This window comes from Athene cunicularia (genome assembly GCF_003259725.1).
Source record: "Athene cunicularia isolate RWA chromosome 2 unlocalized genomic scaffold, athCun1 chr2_part1, whole genome shotgun sequence".
Lineage (NCBI taxonomy): Eukaryota > Metazoa > Chordata > Aves > Strigiformes > Strigidae > Athene > Athene cunicularia.
In genome coordinates this window covers 13,507,940-13,530,907 of record NW_020799095.1, presented here as the reverse complement: position 1 = coordinate 13,530,907, position 22,968 = coordinate 13,507,940, and the positions used below count along the sequence as shown (strand labels likewise).

General features: G+C 37.1%; 1 protein-coding gene across 1 annotated transcript in view; it reads left to right on the top strand.

Moving 5' to 3' along the window:
* Positions 1–13,010: 13,010 nt before the first annotated feature.
* The window catches only part of KCNH8 (potassium voltage-gated channel subfamily H member 8), a 133,368-nt gene continuing 123,410 nt past the window's right edge, over positions 13,011–22,968 (top strand). Inside the window, exon 1 of the mRNA XM_026842982.1 lies at positions 13,011–13,243. Within this exon, the coding sequence (XP_026698783.1) occupies positions 13,114–13,243 (130 nt within the window). The 5' untranslated portion in view covers positions 13,011–13,113. The remainder of the gene's footprint in view (positions 13,244–22,968) is intronic.

The following is a 22,968-nucleotide window of genomic DNA, read 5'->3' as shown; positions in this document are numbered from 1 at the left end:
GAGAATGGGAAATTCAGGCAATAGGCAATATCTGTCTTTCCTGAGAGAGAAGGCGGCTGATTAACAATTCCTGAAGCAAGTGAAGTTCTTGGGCAGGCCTCTGAAGGCTCTTTCCATCTAAGCTAAGGCTAAAAACTATTTGAAAGTTCTATGAAAGAGAAAAAAAAAAACCTAAAAAGTAAAGCCTGGAAGTGTTCTAAAAGGGTTGGGAGACTTTTGCCTCTCTTCTGAATGAATCCTAATTTATTACTGCGTCAAATGCTGGCTTGTTATTTAGTGCTTGGATGATTGCCTTCATGAGACACTTCATTCTTCCCTGAAACACATTTTCTTTTTGGCTCTTGCTGTGGCTTCTCAGTTTTCCACTGCCGTGAATCCTGCACAGCAGTCCACATTTAATATAGAAAACAGTGCAGCAGCACTTATGTTCTGACATGTTTGCTAGAAGCAGCCCTTTCTCTGGAGTATTGTGTCCTTGAGCCGCTCCCCAGATTGCTCCCTACCACAGGCCACTTTGACCCAGAGTGGGTTACATTTTTTAGCATACAAAGAATTAGCCAAATTGGCCTACCACCTACTGACCTCTAAAGGGAGACATCCCATGCTGTCAATGCCTCCTCCTCCTTCATGCTGCTCTCTCCGCTGTCCCTTGTACTGAAGTTCTAAACTCATATGACCATAGGATTCAGCCTGCTAATCCAACAGAACTTTAATGCAAGTTGGGTTTTGTTTTGTTTTGTTTTTAAATAAAATTAAATAAAAAGAGCACTTATTTAATGCATCGGTTGATGAGGCCAGCTGGGTGACCCAAAAAGCATAAGGGACTGAGAAAGCCGGCATAGGCAAGATGTTGAGACAGGCTTATGTACACAAGAGGTTTCATAGTGGAGCCCACAGCTGACAGCATATATTAACTCTGAAAAGGTGATTTAGAAGAAAGGTAAAATAGCAAAGGAGAGTGCAAGGGGGAAAGGAAAACTCCAGTGGACAGTTGGGAGAAGCAAAGACAGGATCCCTGGAAGAGCTCTGGGCGTTAGTCCAGCGCAACAGATGTGAGTGAGGAAAGATGATTTTTTACCTTGTTTTCCCCTAGTGCTATACACTTTTACCAGGATCTCTAACCACTCCGCCACCACTATTTTTTTTTCCCATTAAATGATAGTATTAGCCCTGACTGCAATACATGAATTAGCTGGCAGTGATGTGTATTTATTGTTTGTTAAGCTTGTGTGTACACCTATTACAGATTAAAATTTACTGAATACTTAAATTACTATTATTTACTTGGTTGTGCACAGTGTTTTGGTGCTCTTTAACAAACAAATCTACAAGGTAAAAAAAGGAGACAAGGGGAATGAAGGGGTCATTGTTAGATCAGTGATAGATCTCACAGGTGCTTCCTGTGAGAGCCCACCACTGTTCAGGCTTGCAGGTGCATGGCCATGGGAATGACAATATAAAATCAAGGATATGAGAAGAATAAAGGAAAAATAATACTACAGAGGCTCTGAAAATACCGCCTCAACTGTGCAGGTAAGGGTTACAGGGCTATAAGTAGCAGTCCCATAAGGTACTGTGGTGCTTAAGGTACTGCGCATTTTTTACTATTTCCAATGTAAATCCACTATACCGTATGTCTTCTCTGCTTGTGTGAGAGTATTTTATTTTTTTTTAACAAGCCAGGTTTCACACTTTTTGTTTGTTATTTTTAAACAGCAGTTGTAGATTTTGTGACGTTTTCTCCTAAGTCTGTCAGAGTTATTATTGCTATTGTAACTTAAGAAACTTTATTTATGCTAATGTGTACAATGAGTGATGACCCTGTTTACTCATATTTACGTGAGGTCTGAAATGGAGTGATTTTGCTACACCACAGTATAATTCATGAGGTCAGACTCCTACTTCATGCACCTTATTTTGTTGGAATAAAAAGAAAACCAGCAACAAAAACCTGTACCTTTTTTCTCTTTCCTTAGAATAATTTCCACCTAAGAAAGTAGTTCTACAGTATCTCACCTACAGATGTTCTTAGCCCTTTATTTGCAAGAAGGAAAGACATGGGCAAGGTTAGGTACATTTACTCAACATTTAGAGCCCACCTGCATATACATAGTACAAAAGGGTTCTTCTTTCATGGCTTGTTTACTGATATTACCCAGTTCCTGTGCTTTATGAAGGTGGTCAGTCTAGTTTAGACATGAAGGAGTTTAGTCTCCATATGCTTCCCACATGATAAATATAGGTCCTTATTCTGAGTAAGCCTTTTGAAGAAGTCACTTCACACCATTTCTGTGGCGATGAGGCTCCTGACTCTCGATACTGAGGTTCAGTAGGCTAGAGGAGAGGTTTACACTGATTTGGTATTGTAGACACTGGAACTACAAAAGGCTATGAAACAGACAAAGGCATTTCTGCTGGTTAAATTCTCCAACTGACTTACAGTCTCTCTGAATTATTTTTTACGTTCAAAACAGTATCTAGAACAGCAATGAATTTCCAAATTTATAGCATCAGGTCACATAGGTAATGTGGCAGTGTAATCTTGTTGTAATTTATAGCTTTCTTCTACTTTTGGATTTTTTTCAGTAAGTGTAATTTCTAGAACCTCTCACAGTTTGTGCTAAAAACTTTTCTTATTTGTGTACTTTTATAGTGTTTTTCTCTAAGTGGCTCAGTGCCACTTCTACTAGATGAGATAGAGGACAAACCCATGGTGTAAATACCTGGATTTCTACAAATATTTTCAAAACTCTCCAAATGAATAAGATTATTCTCTCATGAAAAATTCACAACTAGATATAAGCATCTGCTGCCATTTGGTCGATATTATTAATTCCTTTTCTTCAGACTGGGCTTTGGAGAAACAAGGCAAAACTTCAAACAACCTCCTGTAACAATGCTGGAGTTTGATTACAGCATCTGTAGACTTCATTCCTGTAGAAAAAAAGTAGTGCTGACATTGTCTTGCAAGTGTAGTGACAACATTTTTTTTTTTTACATGAAACTATTTTGTAGCAGTAAGAGGAATTTAGTCAAAACCTGAAATGTAATTTGTATGTTTTCACAAAAAAAAAAAAAAAGAGGCTAAGTAGCACAGAAGAACATTTGTCATTTCTATAGAAAAAGTTATTTTCACTTTGCTGTGGAACAAAACCAATTCTCCTTCCCTCTTCCTTGCCCCTAAATGCTGGCTGAATAAAATAAAACTTACATTAGAAAGAGACTCACATTAGAACAATAGGTCAGTGTTCAGTAACTGATGCAAGACCCAAACCTCCAGCATGCCAGGAAAATGTTATCTATTGACTGTAATTCAGTGAATCAGTGTCATTAGAGAACCGAGTAAATATATGACTTTTTTTTTTTTTTTTTTTAAGATATAGAAATGAAACAAAGCAAACAGACATCAAAAGGCCTATATTTTGATTAACTAAGTATCTTCAGTCCCTTCCTGATTTTGGTGTGTTTGTTCTCTTATCTGCACTGTTTAAGGTTGAATTAAGGTTGTTTGAGGCTCAATTCAGGGATTTTTTTGATATCAGTCTTTTCTTATGTGTGATTTTCTTTCACTGAGACAATACTTAGACCAAATTATTAGGTTTTTTTTCTTCTAAGGTAATCAAAACCCTGACAGTTTTACTGTGTATTTATATCTTTACCCCTCACTGGAAGTGAGTTCCAGATGTTTTGAATTTCCCAGACCATATCCACTTCTTCAGCCAAAATCTGGATTTTTCTTCAGAAAACCATCTAATGACAATGTTCACAAGTCTTTCAGGTTCTCCAAGTAGCTTCTTCCTTGATTATTTGGATATCTTACATAAATCAGTAGATCTAAGATCAGGTGCTCCTGCTCTTAACTATAACAATCATTCAGGAGGTTTATAGTAGCTCCATTATAAAAAATAATAGCCTATGTCTACTTTAGGCATCTCCTTTGCTCTTCCATTAAAGTTATTCTCCTTGCTTGTTCAACATCAACACTGATATTTCTACAATTTTCAGCATTTTTCTTCCAGATTTTTCTTGAGATCATTCTCAGCTGTCAAACCCACTACAAGATGGTTCAGGTTTTTCTGAATACAATAACTTTATTACATTCTCACCTGTAACCTCCCTCTCATCCTCTTCCACCTCCAAAATGTGTGGTTTTTTAGGGATTTTACTCAAGAATGGAATGTCAGGAAGCCTTATATTGATTGTGATTCGAAAAGGGTGAGTTTGGGATACACAGTGTAATTCTTTGTTATGGTAAATAGTGCAGTATAGAACACTACCTTTTCTGGAAATTACATTTTCTGGACATTGCTTATCATTTTCTGAACCGTTTTTGACATAATTTCAGTCAAATTGTCAGAATAACATTCTTTGAACAGACTTTCTTTTTCACAACATTTTAGATTAGTGTTGCTTCTCTTAAAAAAAAAATGCATGCAGAAATTCTTGCCATATACAGAGAATTCATTTTATTATAATAGGCACATTGAAGTCTGCTTCTTCTCCCCATTAAAATTAACTCAAGATTACCCTTTAATCTCAGGGACTGAGAGAGGAGCATATAAACTGCAAAGGCTCAAAATGTTTACTTTTAGCCATAGAGTCCTGGCACCTTAATATTGAAGTATAATAATTATTGAGAGAAGGCAATACAGTAGAAGTCACCACAAGCTGGCATGAAATCATAAGGGTCATAGAGGCTTGTTAAAGTGACAGTGAACTGTCCAGAAATTATGTGTATGAGTTAGCATACATGAAAATCACCTTTGAGATTCTTTGAGTAACATCTTTGGGGAAGTACAGCACTTGTATGAAATGATGAATGTTTCTTATTCAGAGAATATAATAGCAACATGGGATATTTGCACAGCCAGTAGTTTTGGCATAAGAAAGGTATGGATATTGTTATTTGGGTATCTCACATGTGGAAATGAAAACCATATGCAGAAGCTCTGTGCTGAGGACCAGATGTATCTGTGATAGTGATGAGTGAAAAGTTGAGGATGCTGGATCACTCCCTGTGGAGTGCTGCACTCTATAGATGGTGCTGAGGAAGGATGACCACTGTCCCTTTGCCTTCAAATTAAACCCAGAGCTGGGTCTGGGTCTATTTTGAGGATAGATTATTTTGTTCAGGTGAGGAACAGTGGTGTGAGATGCCCCACTGTTGACAAAGAATTAGTACATTTATGACTCGTGCCTCACTGGAGTCTCTAGAATCCAGAGGCCATAGCCTGTTCTCAGTTTCTTTCATGGCTGCTTCCAGGGCTTCAAGTGTAATTTGTTCTCCTTCATTCTTTTTGCAAATAGTGGCTGAAAGCTCCCTGTGCTCAGCATGTGGACAGTATGCAGATTCAACTGGCCTTACATGGTAGAAGCAAGGGAAGGACCATGAAGTTTTTCTACTCTCTTTGCACTCAAACCCCTTTATATTTCCATTTTGAAAGTATTTTCTTTATGCACTCACTGATAACTTTTGTATACATCACCTGCTGTACCACAGTGGTTTTGGAAGTGGTCACTTCCAAAGAGGAAACAAATTTCCACAGAATTTACTAATTTCAAGTGATAAAATGGAACTTTCTCAATAGTAGGTAAATAGTTCTTCAATCCCAAATCATCACATTGTAAAGAAATACAGTTCCTTATTTCCAGTATAGTTGGCATCAGGATATTTTCCAAGTCCCTGAGCCACCACTCCATAACCAACATAGTGTCAAAGGAGCATTAGCTTTCAAAGAGGCAGGAACACAATCTTTTAAGGGCATTTCACACTAGGTTCAAAATTTCTAGCTTAAGTTCTTCCCCTCAGATGTGCAGGAATAACAGCTTGTTAATCTATTTCCTGTACTCTGCCACTAGCTCTGTTAGCAGCATCCGTAACATCTGGCTGCTCAGATATATTGCAACAACAGTAGTAGTACACACATTGAAGACAAATACACAAAGAGCTATCAACTGCTATAGTATTACGAACAGGTTCATCAGGCATGATACTTAAAGACATGTATAGAACACTAAACCCACAAAATATTATGCAATGGTGAAAGTCTGGTATGTCTGTAAACTGAGCACCAGTTGTGAGTAGGTGACATAGTGCTTAAAACAGCTATAAACAAACCAGCTTTCAACTCCTCCTTTCATTCCTATTTCAGACAAGTGATAAAGGATGTGGAGAGAATCATATTGGTAAATGTTTGACAAGGATGTGGCTCCTGTCTTTGAAAATGTTCTTGTTCAGCACTGTTCATCTGCAAACTTTTCTCTTACTTTAATGTTTGAAACCAAGTGAGGATCCCAGGCTCTTAAGTCATTAGGCTATATGATTTGAGTGTATGAGAACTCAGTGTGTTAGTTTCACTTATAGCAATTCCATTTTGACCATTCCAGGTGAATTTTAAAACAACAGAACAGTCTGAAAAAAACCTAGCAAATTAAATATAGCCGGGTTACACAAATAGCCCTTCTGCCTGCTGGATGAACTTAAAATTTCCATATATTTCACTGGAGAAATTGCAAAACACGTTTCCTTTGGAGGTGGGAATCTGTGCACTCTTCTCTCCAGTGGACACCTGCAGACAATACCAAACAACAGCTGAACTCCCTCATCAGGGATAGAGGGTTCTGTTCTGCCAGGTAAACAAGCACCTTCAGTTCCCACTGAGAAAATTCTGCGTGACGGTGTGGTTACAATGTGCTGGCGACTCACAAGTTGCAGTGTCTCTTCACTGCTAATGTCTTCCTTTCTCTGTCTTTTCCACTGTCAAGTGTTGTTTCACTTCCAGCATTTCAATGCATATAAAACTGCATGCTAGCATTTAAATATTTAAGAACTGTATACATAGCTTTTTTAGTTATATATCAGCACTGTGTGCTGGCAGTCACTGCACAATCAATAATGCAAATAAGGCTGGCCAGGTAGAATGTAATAGTTTTTTACTGAAAAAAAAAAAAAAATTGTTAAAATCAACACAGCATAAAGGTGGGAAAAGAAATATTTTATAGCAACCTTGATTCAACTTCATATATTGGATTTAAATTTTTGTTGCACATGATATATGTAATGTGAATTTGTAATTCCTGATAAATATCAGGAAAAAGTAAAATGACATATATTAGACTAGTTCCTCCTGAGGAGAAGATATAGATGTCTGCTTCTGCTAGTGGAGTTTAATTTTGAAGAACTTCAAAGCCATCTCTGCTAAAAGTTCCTGTCCTTTACTATAGTTCATCCATTACAACTGCACTTAATTGTTAAATGAGCACTAACAGCGTTGCCACTATTTGTACAAAGTCCTTTTTATGCCTTATTCTTTGGAGTTCAGGTGGATGCAAGTGAAATTTGGATTAGAAACTTAACAGGGACATACACAGAGATTTGTAATGAAGGAGCAAATTATTTCTTTTTTTTCTCCTCTCCACCCTGGATCCCAGGAGTCCATTCACCATGAGGGTTATTTTTGCTTTTGTTTTTTGTTTCCCTCTGATACTGTCTGGCTTTTTGATCTGTTTGTTTCTAGGAATAGGTACTTTTTTCATAAAGAAAGCTGCAATCATTTTTCCAGTATTGACCTGATGCATTAATGGCACTGCAGGCTAGGTCTGAGTTCGTTAAATACTCAGTCTCTTAAATGGTTTATGATCTGTGTTTATCAATAAGACTAGGAGATGATTTAGCATCCAGATGCCCAAGTTTTGCTTAAATGTCTCTATGGTGAACTACATCAGAGATGAACTCTTTTTGTAGCTATAAATATTGTATACAGGAAAGCATTTTCACTGTCAGACTAAATATTATTGTAAATGCAAAGTGAAATGATTTCTTAGCTGATTAATTCGGAACTTTTCTACATAATGGGGATTCATTTTGGCAATGCTGGTTAAGTGGGAACTATGGCAACTCACCTTGAACTGAGTCCACAGAGCTAGGTACTTCAAATATTGTTTTGTACTCTGAATTTGTAAATGTTCCCAATTTTATTGATACATTTCCTTGTAATGTCAGCCTTTATTTGAAATGACTTTGCCAATTAAATAAATTATACAGCTTACAGTGATGGGTACTTTGTTCATCAGTCCATACTTGTAGATTATTACATAATAGTTCTACCTTTTCCTGTACTACTGTAAATTCACTGGAATACACAGTATTTTTTTAGTGAAGAGTGGGAAGGGGTACCAGTATAATCAATTTATGTTTTTTCTGATTCACGCAGATCTGGATAAATCTTAATCTCATAGTAGTGACCCAGTTAACTACACTTAGATTTTCAAGATGAACTTTAATGTGTGGAATTGTATGCATTATAAAATCATTTTGGTCTCAATCAGATTCAAAGGAATGTAGTTTTTAAATGAGCTTGAACTCTAATTAAACTCACAGATAAATGTGCTGACATAAAGCTAAATGTTGTCATATGCTGTTTTAATCATTCAATTAAGTAATCTTAACTGTTAATGTGGTCATGTTCTCTGTAACAGTAATTTGTGTGAACCTGGGATGAGACTTCTCTTGTTAAGTTGCCCATGTAGAAACTATGGAATCAAACGTACATGTAGTAAAACCTTTCATCCAAAAGAATTACTGACCGTTCTTTATTTGATAGAGTAACTATGTAAGTCACTTGTTTAATTAATGCAGCTTCTTTGATTGCTAGGGATTTTTTTCTTTTGTAGGTTTTCTTCCTTTTTAATTCCTAAATGATTTAATATTTAAAATTATAATGGTGGTTGGCTGTGCTCAGTTGCACAAGAAGTCAGATAGATGTTCTCTTCACTGATAAAGATGAAGACATGCAGAAATCATCTAGACTTTGATGGAAAGAACTGTTACGAGAGCTGGGGAAAAACAACGATTAGATTTATAGCAGACATAGCTACAGTATTAAAGAAAAAACCCTTCTGTCAGTAAGGGATGGCAGCAAGATTTATCAAGGGAGTGCTGACTTTAATTGTAGCATGGTCTCATTAAAAACAGTCAGATAAATTGTGTACATTAATTATGAAGGGAGAATTGCATAATAGCCTTTTCCCTTTAATTATCTCAATTCTAAAACTCTGTCATGGCATGTTTAACAAACCTATCTCTCTGTATAAGATGGCATGTGATCTAAATTCATTCTGTTTCTTAGGTTATAATTTTGGGGTATGAGGTCATTGAAACAGGGCAACGGTGTGTAAGGCTGTGATTGAAGGTGTAGTTAGCATGGTTCTGGTTCAGCTCCTTTAATTGTCTCCAAGTTTATGCTATGTGTCTGGCAGAGGTTTCTGGAAGCATGCAAGTCTTCTGTTGATAAATGTCCTATCCACTCCAATATGTCCTGCTTCCAAAGCAAATGCAGGCATGCAAGCTCCTAATAGTCCTCCTTCAAACTTCCATGTAAAAAAGTCATTTGATCTTCATAGAAAATGATCTTAAAAGAAAAGAATCATGGCTGAAACAAATCTGCTTTTAAATTGTGCTGAAGAGTTGTGCAATACCTCTGTCATATTAATCTGTCTCTGCTGGTGTACTGAAGGAAAACTTTGTGAATGTTGTTGGATTTTTTTTGTCGAGGCTTCTTATCTTTAACAGAAGCACTTTTAAATCATCCTTTACACATCACATGCAGACTTGAACATGCATCCAAGTATTTTTATCAAAAACTAATGTACAAATACATAATTTAAAATTAAAATAATTTTGTTTATTTTGCACAGACCTACAGCCCTTAATTTCTGAAGAGTGTTACTCATGATTTTGTCAAAATCTGTTCTTTTAGATTGTATGCAGATTTGCAGCAGTTCTCTTGTTGCAAATGCCCTGTACTCTGAAACAGTCCCAAAGGCTCAAGTTACATCTTTCTCAAGTGATCATGATTTTAGATTGGATGTATTTTCTTCTCTAAAAAAAACCAAAAAAACAACCTTCAAAAACAAAACAACAAAACCCCCCAACCAACAAACAAAGTAATCTAGTTCTGTCTCCTGATCAACCAACCTGAATAAAATAACTTAATATTCAGGCTGATATGTTGAAAGAATAATATGGAATTCAAAGTCATCTTTATTACAATGGAAGTGTCAGAATCTACACATAAACGTACCAAAATATACAGAGCAGTAAGTTTGTACCACTCATTGCAATTTTCCTACTGTAAGTTCAAAGATAAGCAAAAGTGCTGTCTTCCAGTCCATGGATTTCTAATAAATTATTCTAAATAAAATTTCATTCTTCCTATTCTGGATTTTAAGGTTCAGGTAGCTATCACTGGGGATCATAGAATTAAATGCTGGGGTTTTTATTTGTGTCACACTGAGGCCTGAACGATAAAATTTCACTCTCATTTCTTGTTTTTTGAAATATTTTATGGTGCTTCATGTGCAGTACAAATAGCAAGTGATATAAAAGATTCCAAGCTATCAAAATAAATTACAGAAGTAAATAAACAGAATATTTTATTTTTTAAATGTTTGGCGTAATAGCTAAACGTTAATTATCACTTAATAAATATTACTGAAGAATTTGGTGAAACAGGTAATTATTGGACAAAATTATGTTGCTTGATCCTTAAATATTACAAGGAATTTTTCAATATATTATTTAAATATGTCCCTTAGTCTAAGAGTTTGGGATTGCAAGCACATCTTTCACCATTTGATTTCAACTTGAAGCTCAAGAAAAATAGAAATACATTTCTGATTGTATTTTCCTGAAGATGGTGCTTTACTGTTGTACTCAAAGTTCAGCAAAATTAGTCTTATAAGCCTTATCAAACATCTGCTGATGTTAATTATTCTAGCTGGCACTGGATTGGCTTTTGAAAGTAAATTATCTTCTATGAATGTTAAAGTAACCAAAAGTATTCTGGGTTTATTTTGATGTAAATGACAGCAGAGTTTGGCCATCTTAAATTTTTCATAAAATCAAGATATACTTTGTAAGATCCAGTGTATTCCTGTTCATAATTATATTCTAACACTCCTGCATTCTGAGAACATCCTCCTTACCCTTTCTGTCCTTTCAGTGTTTCATATTCTGTCTCATGCAAAAAAAAAAAAAAAAAAAAAAAAAAAGTCTTAGCGTCACATAATTGTATCTCAAACAATAAGAAACCCAGGAGTAAATTCATTTGATAGGTTACAGATGCATTTGAAAAGTATGAACTGCAGGTCTTACAATGCAACGCTGTCATTAAACTGCACTGCAAGCATATGATTTTAATTCTTTTGGTGATGTCAGGATTTTGTTTTGTGTTGACAGGGGGAGCATCATGTCAGTGCATGAATGGTAATGATACTTATTCCCTAGTTAGGCAAATAAAAATGATAGGTTAAGTCAAGCTCTTTACTGAACCAGAATGCATTTTTAAATCACACTATTTTTAAATTAGAAAAATCTGTTTTATTATAATGATCATTATTGAAACACTTTAATCAGATTTAAGCAAAAGATGAATAACTGAAATAAAGTCTGAAGAGCAAATTGATCATTTAATAAACCTCAGCATTACCTTTAAAGTACTGAAATCTTAGCAGTATCAGCTATAGTATTTTATCCCTTGGGTAAATAGAGTAACATAGCTGAAGTTGTTGAAATTTCATGGATGTAGAACTCTTGTGACAGTTAAGGCTGAAACAGACCTATTTTTCCTCTATTTAGTTTATGAATTCTGTTCTTCCTTTCTCCATTCATGAATAATATATCCCTGTATGGGGATTAGGCATATCAGCCTGAGTTTTCCATTAAAATAGTTCATTATTTGTCTTTAAATTTATGAATATTTATCAGGGGATTCTCAGTTAGTTAATAGCATTTTCCCTTAATACATACACATGAATTCACATGCACATAGTTCTGAAAAATGAGAGGTATCTATCTTGGGACTAGACCGCTCCTAAACTCCTGCTAGCAAGCTCTAAGGTAAACATTCCTTAATAAGCAATAGGCAAAAAAAATAGTCTTTCCTCTGTCAATATGAAATGTAGACAGATTCCTCCCATAAAACTTTTTTTTTTTTTTTTTTCCCACTTCAAGATAAGGAAATATGGGCAAAAAACCTATGTGAAAACTTCATATATTATTTGGAAAGGATCTCCATGCTAATTTAAAAAGACTGTAAAGTGCTAGAGCTGCTGACGTAAACTGAAGATGAGAGTCTAAGGCACAAAAACTTCAAAGACACTTCAGCAAGGGGTGGAAATGAGCTATTATTTAGCAAAGATCTGAACTCAATTTAGGACATTGTTTATTGCTGATTGATGTCCGTGTCAGTTCTTGAATTTATCATACATGATAGTTGCATCTTACACACACTGAAAAATTATAAAGTGCGTCAAAGTGTAACAGGATTGTGAATCTTTGATGTACCTCTTTCATAGGGAAGAAGTATGTTGGGGCTCTGGAAGACAGCTGACTGCTTTTGTATTAAATCTTTTTCCCTCACACACACACACACACACAAAGAGAAAACAAAGGACAAACAATTCCATGTAGCTTCCGGATGTCCTTCAGCCTTATTTTTAAGGATTCCCATTCAAAATTATATAATAGAAATTAGTCTGAGTGTTGACAAAAGGCTAGCTTTAGCTTAGAAAGCATAGAGAGATTTTTTTTAAGATATAGCTGCGTCTGTTCAGACTGCGGAGTAGTCTGAGTTGCAACATAACACAGCATCTTTGAAATTTCTCAAAAGCTACCATGTTTGTCACCAGTCTCTGGTCAAGTCATTGTTTTAATGTGCTAATATCCATCTCGGAGGCAGTTATAAATTATTGCTCGGGGATGCAATGGTGCAAGCTGTACGTATCCATAGGAACCATTGTATCAAGGTGCTCTGTGGACTGTTAGACTTAATTTCATTTTAGACTAATGGTCTAAAACCAGAAGTTACATTCTTGTTTGCAGGCAACTGGGACTTTGCTTTTAAATGTATGTCCATTTGTGCCTTCCTATGGAGCTAAAGGAAGTATTATGTCAAATTATGTAGAATTCAGACTGTAATCCATGTTCTACTTTTGTGTTCTTCCACAGATAGCAACTTCATTCTCGCAAATGCTCAGGTGGCTAAGGGATTCCCTATTGTTTACTGCTCAGATGGCTTCTGTGAGCTTGCTGGATTTGCACGAACTGAAGTTATGCAGAAGAGCTGCAGCTGTAAATTTTTACTTGGTGCTGAAACAAACGAGCAGATGATTATTCAAATTGAGAAATCATTGGAGGAGAAGGTAGAATTCAAAGGAGAAATCATGTTCTATAAGAAGAACGGTAAGTTTTTATTTCCTGATTTGTTAGTGCCAAAGAATGAAACTTAGCATTCATGCATATAATATACAATATGCATTTCTGTGTAATGACTTTTTATGTCTATAATCGGACGTACAAGAATAGATTTGTATAAAGACAGCTGTGTAGACATCGAGACTATGTTACTGATTTTACATAGGTATATGACAAGTTACAAAGATGCGTAAAAGAAATTCAGGTTCCTAAACTGCATTGTGAGACACTGTATTATCTGCACTTGGTATGACATTGCATTTTCTACTTTTTCCTATATTGAAGTTCTTACCCCTTCTTGCTGAAACTGTAATTTAAAAATTAATACTCACCATAAGGTAGACAGTGGCTATGTAAAATTTTCAGTCCCATAAATGCTCAGAACTTTGAATGATCCAAGTGACTTATTCGCCACAGTCACTATATATAAACAGAATAATAATGAATTTCAAAAAGTGGATAAGTACTATAAGTAAAATTTATATTTAAATATGTATTGTCACATAAAAAAGTTTCCAGGCTTCAGTAAATTTCAAGTTGTACTGCCAAAACTTTCACTCTTATGGTAAGGCATTTATAAGGACCATTTCAAAATCAAGATGAGTGAGCCATGGAAGAAAGCACCCCATGATGGACACTTATCAACTTGTTTCATTTATATCAGGCTACTTCAGTTATACCTATTTGGTAAGTGTTTACACTGCTATCATTCATTTAATTTTCAAATAGGTGGCACTAAGTGTGAGATACTGATAGGATTGCTACAGGAACATTCACATTTGCTTAATGATCCATGGGCTCAATGGATCCATGGGTGCCTGTGGATTATCACTTTCTGTTTTATTATCTGGCTGGAATTTCTAGGTATATGTTAAGGCCACACATTTTCCTCATATAGACCCTCCTTGTGCTCTTCTTTACTAATGAAACATTTCCTCTCAAATATTATTACTATTGTATTAAATACTTTAAAAAGTTATTTTCCAAGAGTAATAACCGTGTATTGAAAAGAAGATAGTCAGTGATCTAGTGTGTTAGGAGAAAGCAGCTTCAATTTCCTCGACATACATGGAAGAAATGTTGCTCAGTTGGCTTGTCTTCATGACCACTGTTTTTCACAGTATGAGATCTTGAAGTTACTCTGAAGATGCTGGTAAATGTTGCCTCCTCTTGTCTTTTGGGGGAGAATTGGGGTGTGTGTGTGTTTGTTGTTTGTTGGGTTTTTGCATTTAGAAGAGGCTCCCATAGTTCCTTGAACTCATGGTTCAGGAAGGATATTCAAAAAAGTAGCTTCAAATTTGTAAATCATGACTGAATATAGGGAAAAAATGATCTTAATCTGGAAAGATAAGAGCTGTTTTTCTCCAGTATTTTATCATTATGAGTGGGCACAGAGAGAAGATATTTCAATGTATGTGTATGTTTTAGCTTTACTTCTTTTATTTATTTAACTGTCTTAGTCCTGAATGATAAATTGTGATTCCTTTTCACTATGAAGGGGTGTTTCAAACCTGTAATAGGTTAATAGATTAATGCAGGCAGAAAGAGATTACAGGTCAATTTTCTTATCAGTGAAGCAGCTGAAACACAGATAAATAGATAAAGATATAGGATAGGATAAAAGAATTCCCACAATCCATCCTATTTGCATCCCTGTGTATAATTTGACTGGAAGTCATTCCAAGACATTTTCTGTGTATGAATAAATTTCCCAGACTGCTTATTATGTTTTTCATTTTCATGTATTTCTGTACCACTGGGAAACAGAAATAAATAGGTATTAAAATAACATGAGACTGTTCTTGAATAGAAGAAAAATTTATTTTTAAAAATAATCTTGTTTTTTCAACAGAGCTGCAAAGTGCAGACACCAAATTTGGTAAATCATCCATTTTAGCTAAATGTTCTGAGTTTGGGTTTTTTTCAGAAGAAAAATTGAACTTCTGAAGCTGTTAGGCTTATTCAACATTGACAGGAAAAAAAATGTCTTTGTTGCAGAGAAATGTTTTTTAAATATTTTAAGATGTAAGAACTCGGAATAACAGCCTCAAAATGACTGTATGGATACGTTTGGGCTTAACTGATATTGAAAATAATTGTCAGTTAGGCTAATGCCTAGTGTAATGCCAGGAACACGGGTCAGTGGGAGACAATTAGCAATGTCTATTCATCATCAGGTTACATTTCACTGTTATCTTTAGGACTTTAGAGTGAAACTAGGTATCTGGCTTTAGTCCACAATTCAGAGGTACAGTATTTCTCTGTAGGCCTAACTACAAGACCAAATGAACACTTTCAGGGATAACTTCAGGGACAGAAGTTCAGCTTCCGAGATAATTCTGAGCTCACAGAAAAGATTGATGCCCCTCAACATACTTCTTAAAACTTAATAATGAGTACAACATTATGATAAGAAGTAACTATGAGGGAAATGGATCTATGAACACAATAACTTATTCATGGTTTCTTCTGTATTTGATCTAAAAGGAAGAAGCAGCTTGAAATTTGTAATTAATCTTTTTTTTCTTCTTCTTTTTCCCCCCATCTGTGTCTTATCTTTTGGGGAAGAAATCCAAGCTTCCAAAACTGAATATTGGTTGATTTCTTAATTGCCACACTTTTCAGTATTTTGAATTTTATTTAAACTTACTTTAAAACTGATTTATTTTTTAGCATCAAATTAGATTATTCAGTCTAAGCAAGCACTGATTCAAGCTTGGGACCTAAAGCTCTTACTAGTTTTGATCTGAATTTAGTAAGTTTGAATACGGGGCTCTTCACAGTTACTTAACCATCAATTAAGAAGTCACATAGCACTTCTGCTCAATAATTGTTAGTTAAAGGAATGATTGTTATAACTAAAGCAACTCCAGCAACCCACATGCAATTTCATGGGAAGTTCCAGACTACTCTGAGCTGACACTGCAGCAAGAGTGGCATGCAAGGAGTTGGGTAGGGAGCTGAGTAAAATGGATTACCTCTCTGGGGGATAAAATGAAGGATTTCATTGTCTTTGTCATTTGGGTCTGGATCTTAACAGAAGGATGATCTTCAGCAGTTGCGCTCTGACCAAACTGGGAAACAATCCTCCTAGAACAACTAGTAGTGGGTAGGAACTTTTCTCTATGTGTATTTTTCCTTTTGACATTTTAATGAATCCTTAGAGTAGGATAAGCTGGTTGTACCTTCTCATGCAGGATATCTTCTACTATGTTAGCACAGAACTGTGGAAGCAGCTTCAGAGAGAGTTGTCTTTTGAAAATCCCACTCAAAATACACTTTTCACCACAGTTTCAGCATTTATTCTGGTTCCTCATTCAGTTTCTAAATTTTCATTCATCAGAACTATATTGGGTTTTTGAAGGCAAATAGAAAAGGAAACTATCAAGAGACAAGGAATTTTATAATGCCATTCTTCAGAAAGTTTTAAAACTACATAATTTAACTTTTTTTTTTTTAAACTTTATTTCTCTTATTATTTCTACATTTTCCTTAAAACACCTGCAACAAATTAAGTTTTCATTTATAATAATGAAAACACAAAGTAAACCTTGTGAATTAAGGTGAGTTGTGAGAAAAGAACTCACTCACTGGATCTCTTTTTAAAAATAATCTAAATGCATATGGACACTATGCTGAGGAACTGCAAAACTGCAAAGAAAAAGAAACCCTTCTTTTTCTTTGTGCTAAACCACTGGTCAACAACAAGTACGTGTAGTTAAAGGAGGTCTTCACAGTCCTCCAAACTGACGTACAAATAAGCAGCAGTGTGGATTTTTTCCTTTTCTGTTACAGCCCAAGATGATGCTACAATAAGCCCTATAATCATTGACTTAGTCCAGTCTAAGCTCTCCATCTTCAGTTGCCGAGGTCATACCTTTGTTCCCTTATGACCCCATCAAACTCATTTCCTGTGTCTCAAAAATCAGTTTGTAGTATTTAAAAAGAGGTCTGTTCTTCCACATATGCTTTTAAGACCTGTAGTAGTCCTATAACCTTCCTTTATTGAAAGGAAATTGACCTCGTTCTGTGTATGTGTAACCTGTGTGAAACACTATGTAATCAGTGATGGCCACTTCTGACTTATAGATGTTTGAGAGGCTTTACTGAGGTCTCCATTGTATCTGTGCACCACAGCAACAGGGCTGTTTGCTCAGGCTTTTGAGGGCAATTAAAAATCTCTGCTGTAAGAGGAATGGAGCAAGTGGGTATTGCTAAGACCACCATCACAAGTTGCCTTAGGACTTGACTGTAAGCAGTTTTGCATTTATTTGTGGTAGACAACAGGGACTCAAGGGACTCTTTGTCATCTTCTATGTGTAAACTGATTTAAACTCTTCCTGAGGTATGTCTTGGGCAAGTGTCTTATAGTTCTTGGCCTTTAAAGATTTGCTAAGTAACATAAAGTCACAAATTTAAGAGTCAGTAGAATTAAGTCAAGGTATTTGGGCTCTTCTCATCAGTGTAGGAGAATATGTGTTTTAATAACTGTGTATCCTTATCTGGAAGGTCAACACCAAGGTATTATTTTCAGATGAGTGGGATATGAGGAGAAAGGGCGAAAGGTAGAGCCTCTGATTGAGTTACTGGATATCAGCAGGCAAAAGGCCATTTGAAGTCTTGGTGTAAGAGCATTCTCATATAAGCTGCAATGACAGCCACAGGCAAATGAAATAAGCCTCAAGCCATGAGGCATCATCTATAGCCTCTGCCACGGTTGCAGTTGAATAATTTGGCTACAGGATAGCAAAGACTACATTACATTATTTGCAGTTAATACATGACTTGTGCTAAGCAAACAAAGCATTTTAGATTATTATTTTAATCTTATTTAAAATTATACAAGTTTTAATTAATTTTAAAGAAATTTAAGGAAAATTAATTTCCTTTAAAATGAAAGAAAATTAGGTTTTCTTAAAGCTTTTCTCCTCTACAAAAAAAAAATATATTCCTATTGCAGATATTGTATCCCTTTTTCCAACAAGAAATTTAAAAACCTACTTTTAATGGCTGTCTGAAAATATCCTGTAGCATTTTGAAACGTGGAAGTCATATGTTACCTTTTTAATATGAACTGACTTCCTGCTATAACAATCTCCTGAAATCCACCATGTTGTTGGGAAACTTCAATCCCAGCAGTTAGAGAAGAGGCATTTATTAGAATTTTCTAATTGAAAAAAAAAAAAAAATCCATACTGAAAAATCAAATTTTTAGTGACATCTAGTTACTAATGTAGAGGAAGTCCCTTGAGAAGTTGCTTGGCTGGATAGTTCATAGCAATGTGATGTCACTCCTGCCCTGCCTTAAAAACATGGCCTAAAAATAAAAAAGCTAAAAAGCTTTTGTGGCTGGTTTGCTCACATTATCTTAATTATAGTACAAAATACAGGAGGAGAGGAATAAGAACAAGTAACACTGAAAAGCTGATATAATAATAATCATAAGATCAAAGAGTGGTTTGGGTTGTAAGGGACCTTAAAGATCACCTAGTTCCAACCCCCCTGCCCTGGGCAGGGACACTTTCCACTAGCCCAGGTTGCTCAAAGCCCCGTCCAGCCTGGCCTTGAGCACTGCCAGGGAGGGGGCAGCTACAGCTTCTCTGGGCAACCTGTGCCAGTGTCTCACCACCCTCACAGGGAAGAATTTCTTCCTTATATTGAATCTAAATCTACCTATCACGACCCTCCCTGATAAAGAGTCCCTCCCCATCTTTCCTGTAGGTCCCCTTTAAGTACTGGAATGTCAGCACCTAAAGAAGTACTTAAAGAAGGCCTTCTCTTCTCTAGGTTAACCCCCAACTCTCAGCCCATCCTCATAGGGGACGTGATCCATCCCCCTGATCATATTCGTGGACCTCCTCCAACAGGTCCATGTCATTCTTAGGTTGGGGCCCCCAGAGCTGGACACAGCACTCCAGGTGGGATCTCCGGAGAGTGGAGTAGCGAGGGAGAATCCCTTCCATCAACCTGCTGCTCACACTTCTCTTGATGCAGCCCAGAATACGGTTGGTTTTCTGGGCTGTGAGCACACGTTGCTGGCTCATAGTCAGTTTTCCATCTGCTAATACTACCAAGTCCTTCTCTGCAGGGCCGCTCTCAATCCCCTCATCTCCCAGCCTGTATCTGCGCTTGGGATTGCCCCGACCCTTGTGCAGGACCTTGCACTTGGCCTCATTGAACTCCATGAGGCTCACATGTTCCCACCTCTCCAGATACCTCTGGATGGCACATCCCTTCCTTTCAGCATGTCGACCACAATGCACAGCTTGGTGCCATCAGCAAACTCACTGAGGGTGCCCTCAATCCCACTGTCCATGTCACCAACAAAGATGTAAAAAAGCGCCGGCCCCAGTGCTGACCCCTGAGGAACGACACTCGTCATTGTTCTTCACTTGGACATTGAGCTGTTGACTACAACCCTTGGAGTGAGACCATCAAGCCAATTCCTTACCCACCAAGTGGTCCATCCATCAAATCCATGTCTCTCCAATTTGGAGACAAGGATGTTGTGCATGTCAAGCATCAGATACTTTGCAGTAGTCCAGGTAGATGACATCAGTTGCTCTACCCTTATCCATGAATGCTGTTACCTCATCGTGGAAGGTCATCAGACTTGTCAGGCACGATTTGTCCTTAGTGAAAATCCATATGGGCCATCACCCATCATTTCCTTATTTTCCATATGTCCTAACATAGTTTCCAGCAGGATTTGCTCCACGATCTTGCTGGGCACAGAAATGAGACTGACTGGCCTGTTGTTTCCTGGGTCTTCCTTTAGTCCCTTTTTAAAAATGAGAATTATGTTTCCCCCTTTTTAGTCAGCAGGAACTTCACCAGACTGCCATGACTTCTCAAATAGGATGGATAGAGGCTTGGCCACTTCATCCACCAGTTCTCTCAGGACCTGTAGATGCACCTCATGAGGTCCCATGGACTTGTGCACCTTCAGGTTCCTTAGATGGTCTCAAACCTGATCTTCTCCTACAGTGGGCTGTTCTTCATTCTCCCAGTCCCCACCTTCACCTTCTGTGTCTTGGGTGGTGTGGCTTGAGCCCTTGCCAGTGAAGACTGAGGCAAAAAGTCATAAGAGTACTTCAGCCTTCTCCATATCCCCATAACCAAGTCTGCTTCCTTCTGGAGATGGCCCACATTTTCCTTAGCCTTCCTTTTTATCACTATCCTATTTACCTATAGAAGCTTTACTTGTTTCCCTTGTTGACATCCCTGGCCAGATTTAATACTAATTTAATTCTATTTGGCCTTTCTAAACTGATCCTTGGCTGCTTGGACAGTTTCTCTGTATTCCTGACAGGTTTTCTGTCCTTTCTTCTACCCTCTGCAGGCTTTCTTTTTATGTTTGTGTTTGTCCAGGAGCAGCTTGATCATCCATGTGGACTTCCTGTCATTCTTACCTGACTTCCTCTTTGTCGGGATGCATTGCTCCTGAACTTGGAGGAGGTGGATCTTGAATACAAACCAGTGTTCTTGGGCCCCTCTTCCCTCCAGATCTTCATCCAATTAGTACACTACCAAGCAGATCCTTGAAGAGGCCAAAGCCTGTTCTTCTGAAGTCTAAGGTAGTGAGCTTGCTGTGTGCGCTCCTCACTGCCCTGAGGATCTTGTACTTTGCTATTTCATGGTCACTGCAACCAAGGCTGCCCTTGAGCTTCACACTCCACACCAGCCCCTCCTTGTCGGTGAGAACAAGGTCCAACATAGCACCTCTCCTCATTGGCTCCTCTATCCCATGGAGAAGGAAGTTATCATCGATGCATTCCAGGAACCTCCTGGATTGCTTATGTCCTGCTCTGTTGTCCCTCCAACAGAATATCTAACATCAATCAATATCTAATTGCAATTACATGAGCCATAAACAATTATTTTTATAAATGCATCATCTTTTTTTTTTTTTCATCGTTCCTTCTTCCTTTTTCTTTCTTTTTAATTCCCCCCTTCCATATAGGCATTAGGAAGTTTCATTGATCTTGGAAAATCTTTCTCTTAAAAAAGCAGTGTGGTTGTGGATGTAGACAGGAGGCATGTCCTTATTTTCCTCTGTTTCACAGAAGAGGGTATTTTTTGGCTCCTTTCCTCTCCAAACACTTCATCTGATTGACCCACATCCTCTGATGAAAGTTACTATGTAGCCTTGAAATGTATAGATGTTTTAGAGACAATCCCAGCTTCTGCAGCAGAAGAGGAAGACTGGGCAGACTTCTGCTGCTCCAGAGACCCCTAATGTAAACTCTGAAGAGCCATGGGTGAAGCTGTCGGCAAAAGCCTGTGAGGAGACAAACAAGGGGATGAACTTCAGTTAGAAGAAAAAAAAAAAAAAAAGCAGTAAAACCCCCTGTGTGCAATGTGATCTAAAACATCTGAGATTTTTTGCTGTAATTTAATGAGACTTCAACAAGACTTTCCTTACTAACTGACAGCGCTGATACTTTGTTCTGGTGGCACTCACAATGACACTGACTAATAGCTTCTTTCAATAACAACATGATTTATTAAAAGTGCAATTCACTAAGAAAAGATTTGTTCTCCTAGAAACACATTGATAAGTAAATAAATCCGTATGAGTGTTTCCTGCTACTTACTGCATTGTTACAAAGTGATGGACCCGTCATTACTTACAGATGCTTACACATTAGTGTTTCCAGACAGGGATACTGGGCTTCCAGCTGCACTTAATACGAATGACTGTTAGTAATACTCTATGCACTTTTTCAATTTTTTATGATATATTTGATTATGCTACTTCTCACACATGCATTTTTAGGAAGAGATGTAGGTATTTATTTTTCATTGGGATGTTTGTACTACATCAAACTGGTCACTCTTCAAATTTTCTCACAATTTAATGGCCACACTGAGGCTGCTGATAGACTGCCTTTTATTTTTATGAGTTTTAAATCAAGCTTTAGCTAAAAGTTGACTTGTGTCCCTGTGCTTCACCATGAATTACGCTGTTCTTTGGTTAAAGAAATATCAAAGTACCATTTCTCCTGATGACTATCTGCCTCCTTCCTCCTGACATTTCCTTATTTTGTTCATGATCCCCAAATCCACATGCTGGATCATGGTGCAGACTAGTTGCCATCTCCTATGCTGACAGTTGCAGTGAGTTTCTTTCATTAGGTCCATAGTTTTTTTTAAAGAGCGGCACAAAGCTTATATTAGCGCTGTCTGTTGAACCCTCTCACTAATTTGGCTTGGAATTGCAAAAGCAGTCTGATTTTATAGAGCAGTTAAGTAATTAAAAGGTTAGAATCTACTACTTTCCAACTGACAGGGTTACTATAATTCTTTTCAGAGGGCAGGCTCAGAGTCTCTTTACAGCATGTGCTTACACGGATTCAAGTGGTGAACTGGGAAGATTAATCCTCTCTACAGTGTTATGTAATTACTCAGTATGTGTTTCAAAACCCTTCCGTACAAAAAACTTGAACCTGACAAGATGGAGGTATCAATGCTGATCCACGACCTGACCCCTTCTCAGGTCCCAGCTTTAGCCCCTTCCTTCCAGAAAGGTGCCAGTGGGGAGCATGTCAAGCGCAAATTAAAGATCTTGAATCATGAGCAACAGAAAATCCTCAAACTTGCTGAAAACTGCTGATTAATATTAACAAATAAAGCTAAAATATAATAGACAGCAACTATAGAGGCACTGATAGTCTTATTAAACAGAAAGCTTCTCTGACCAAACCTCATGG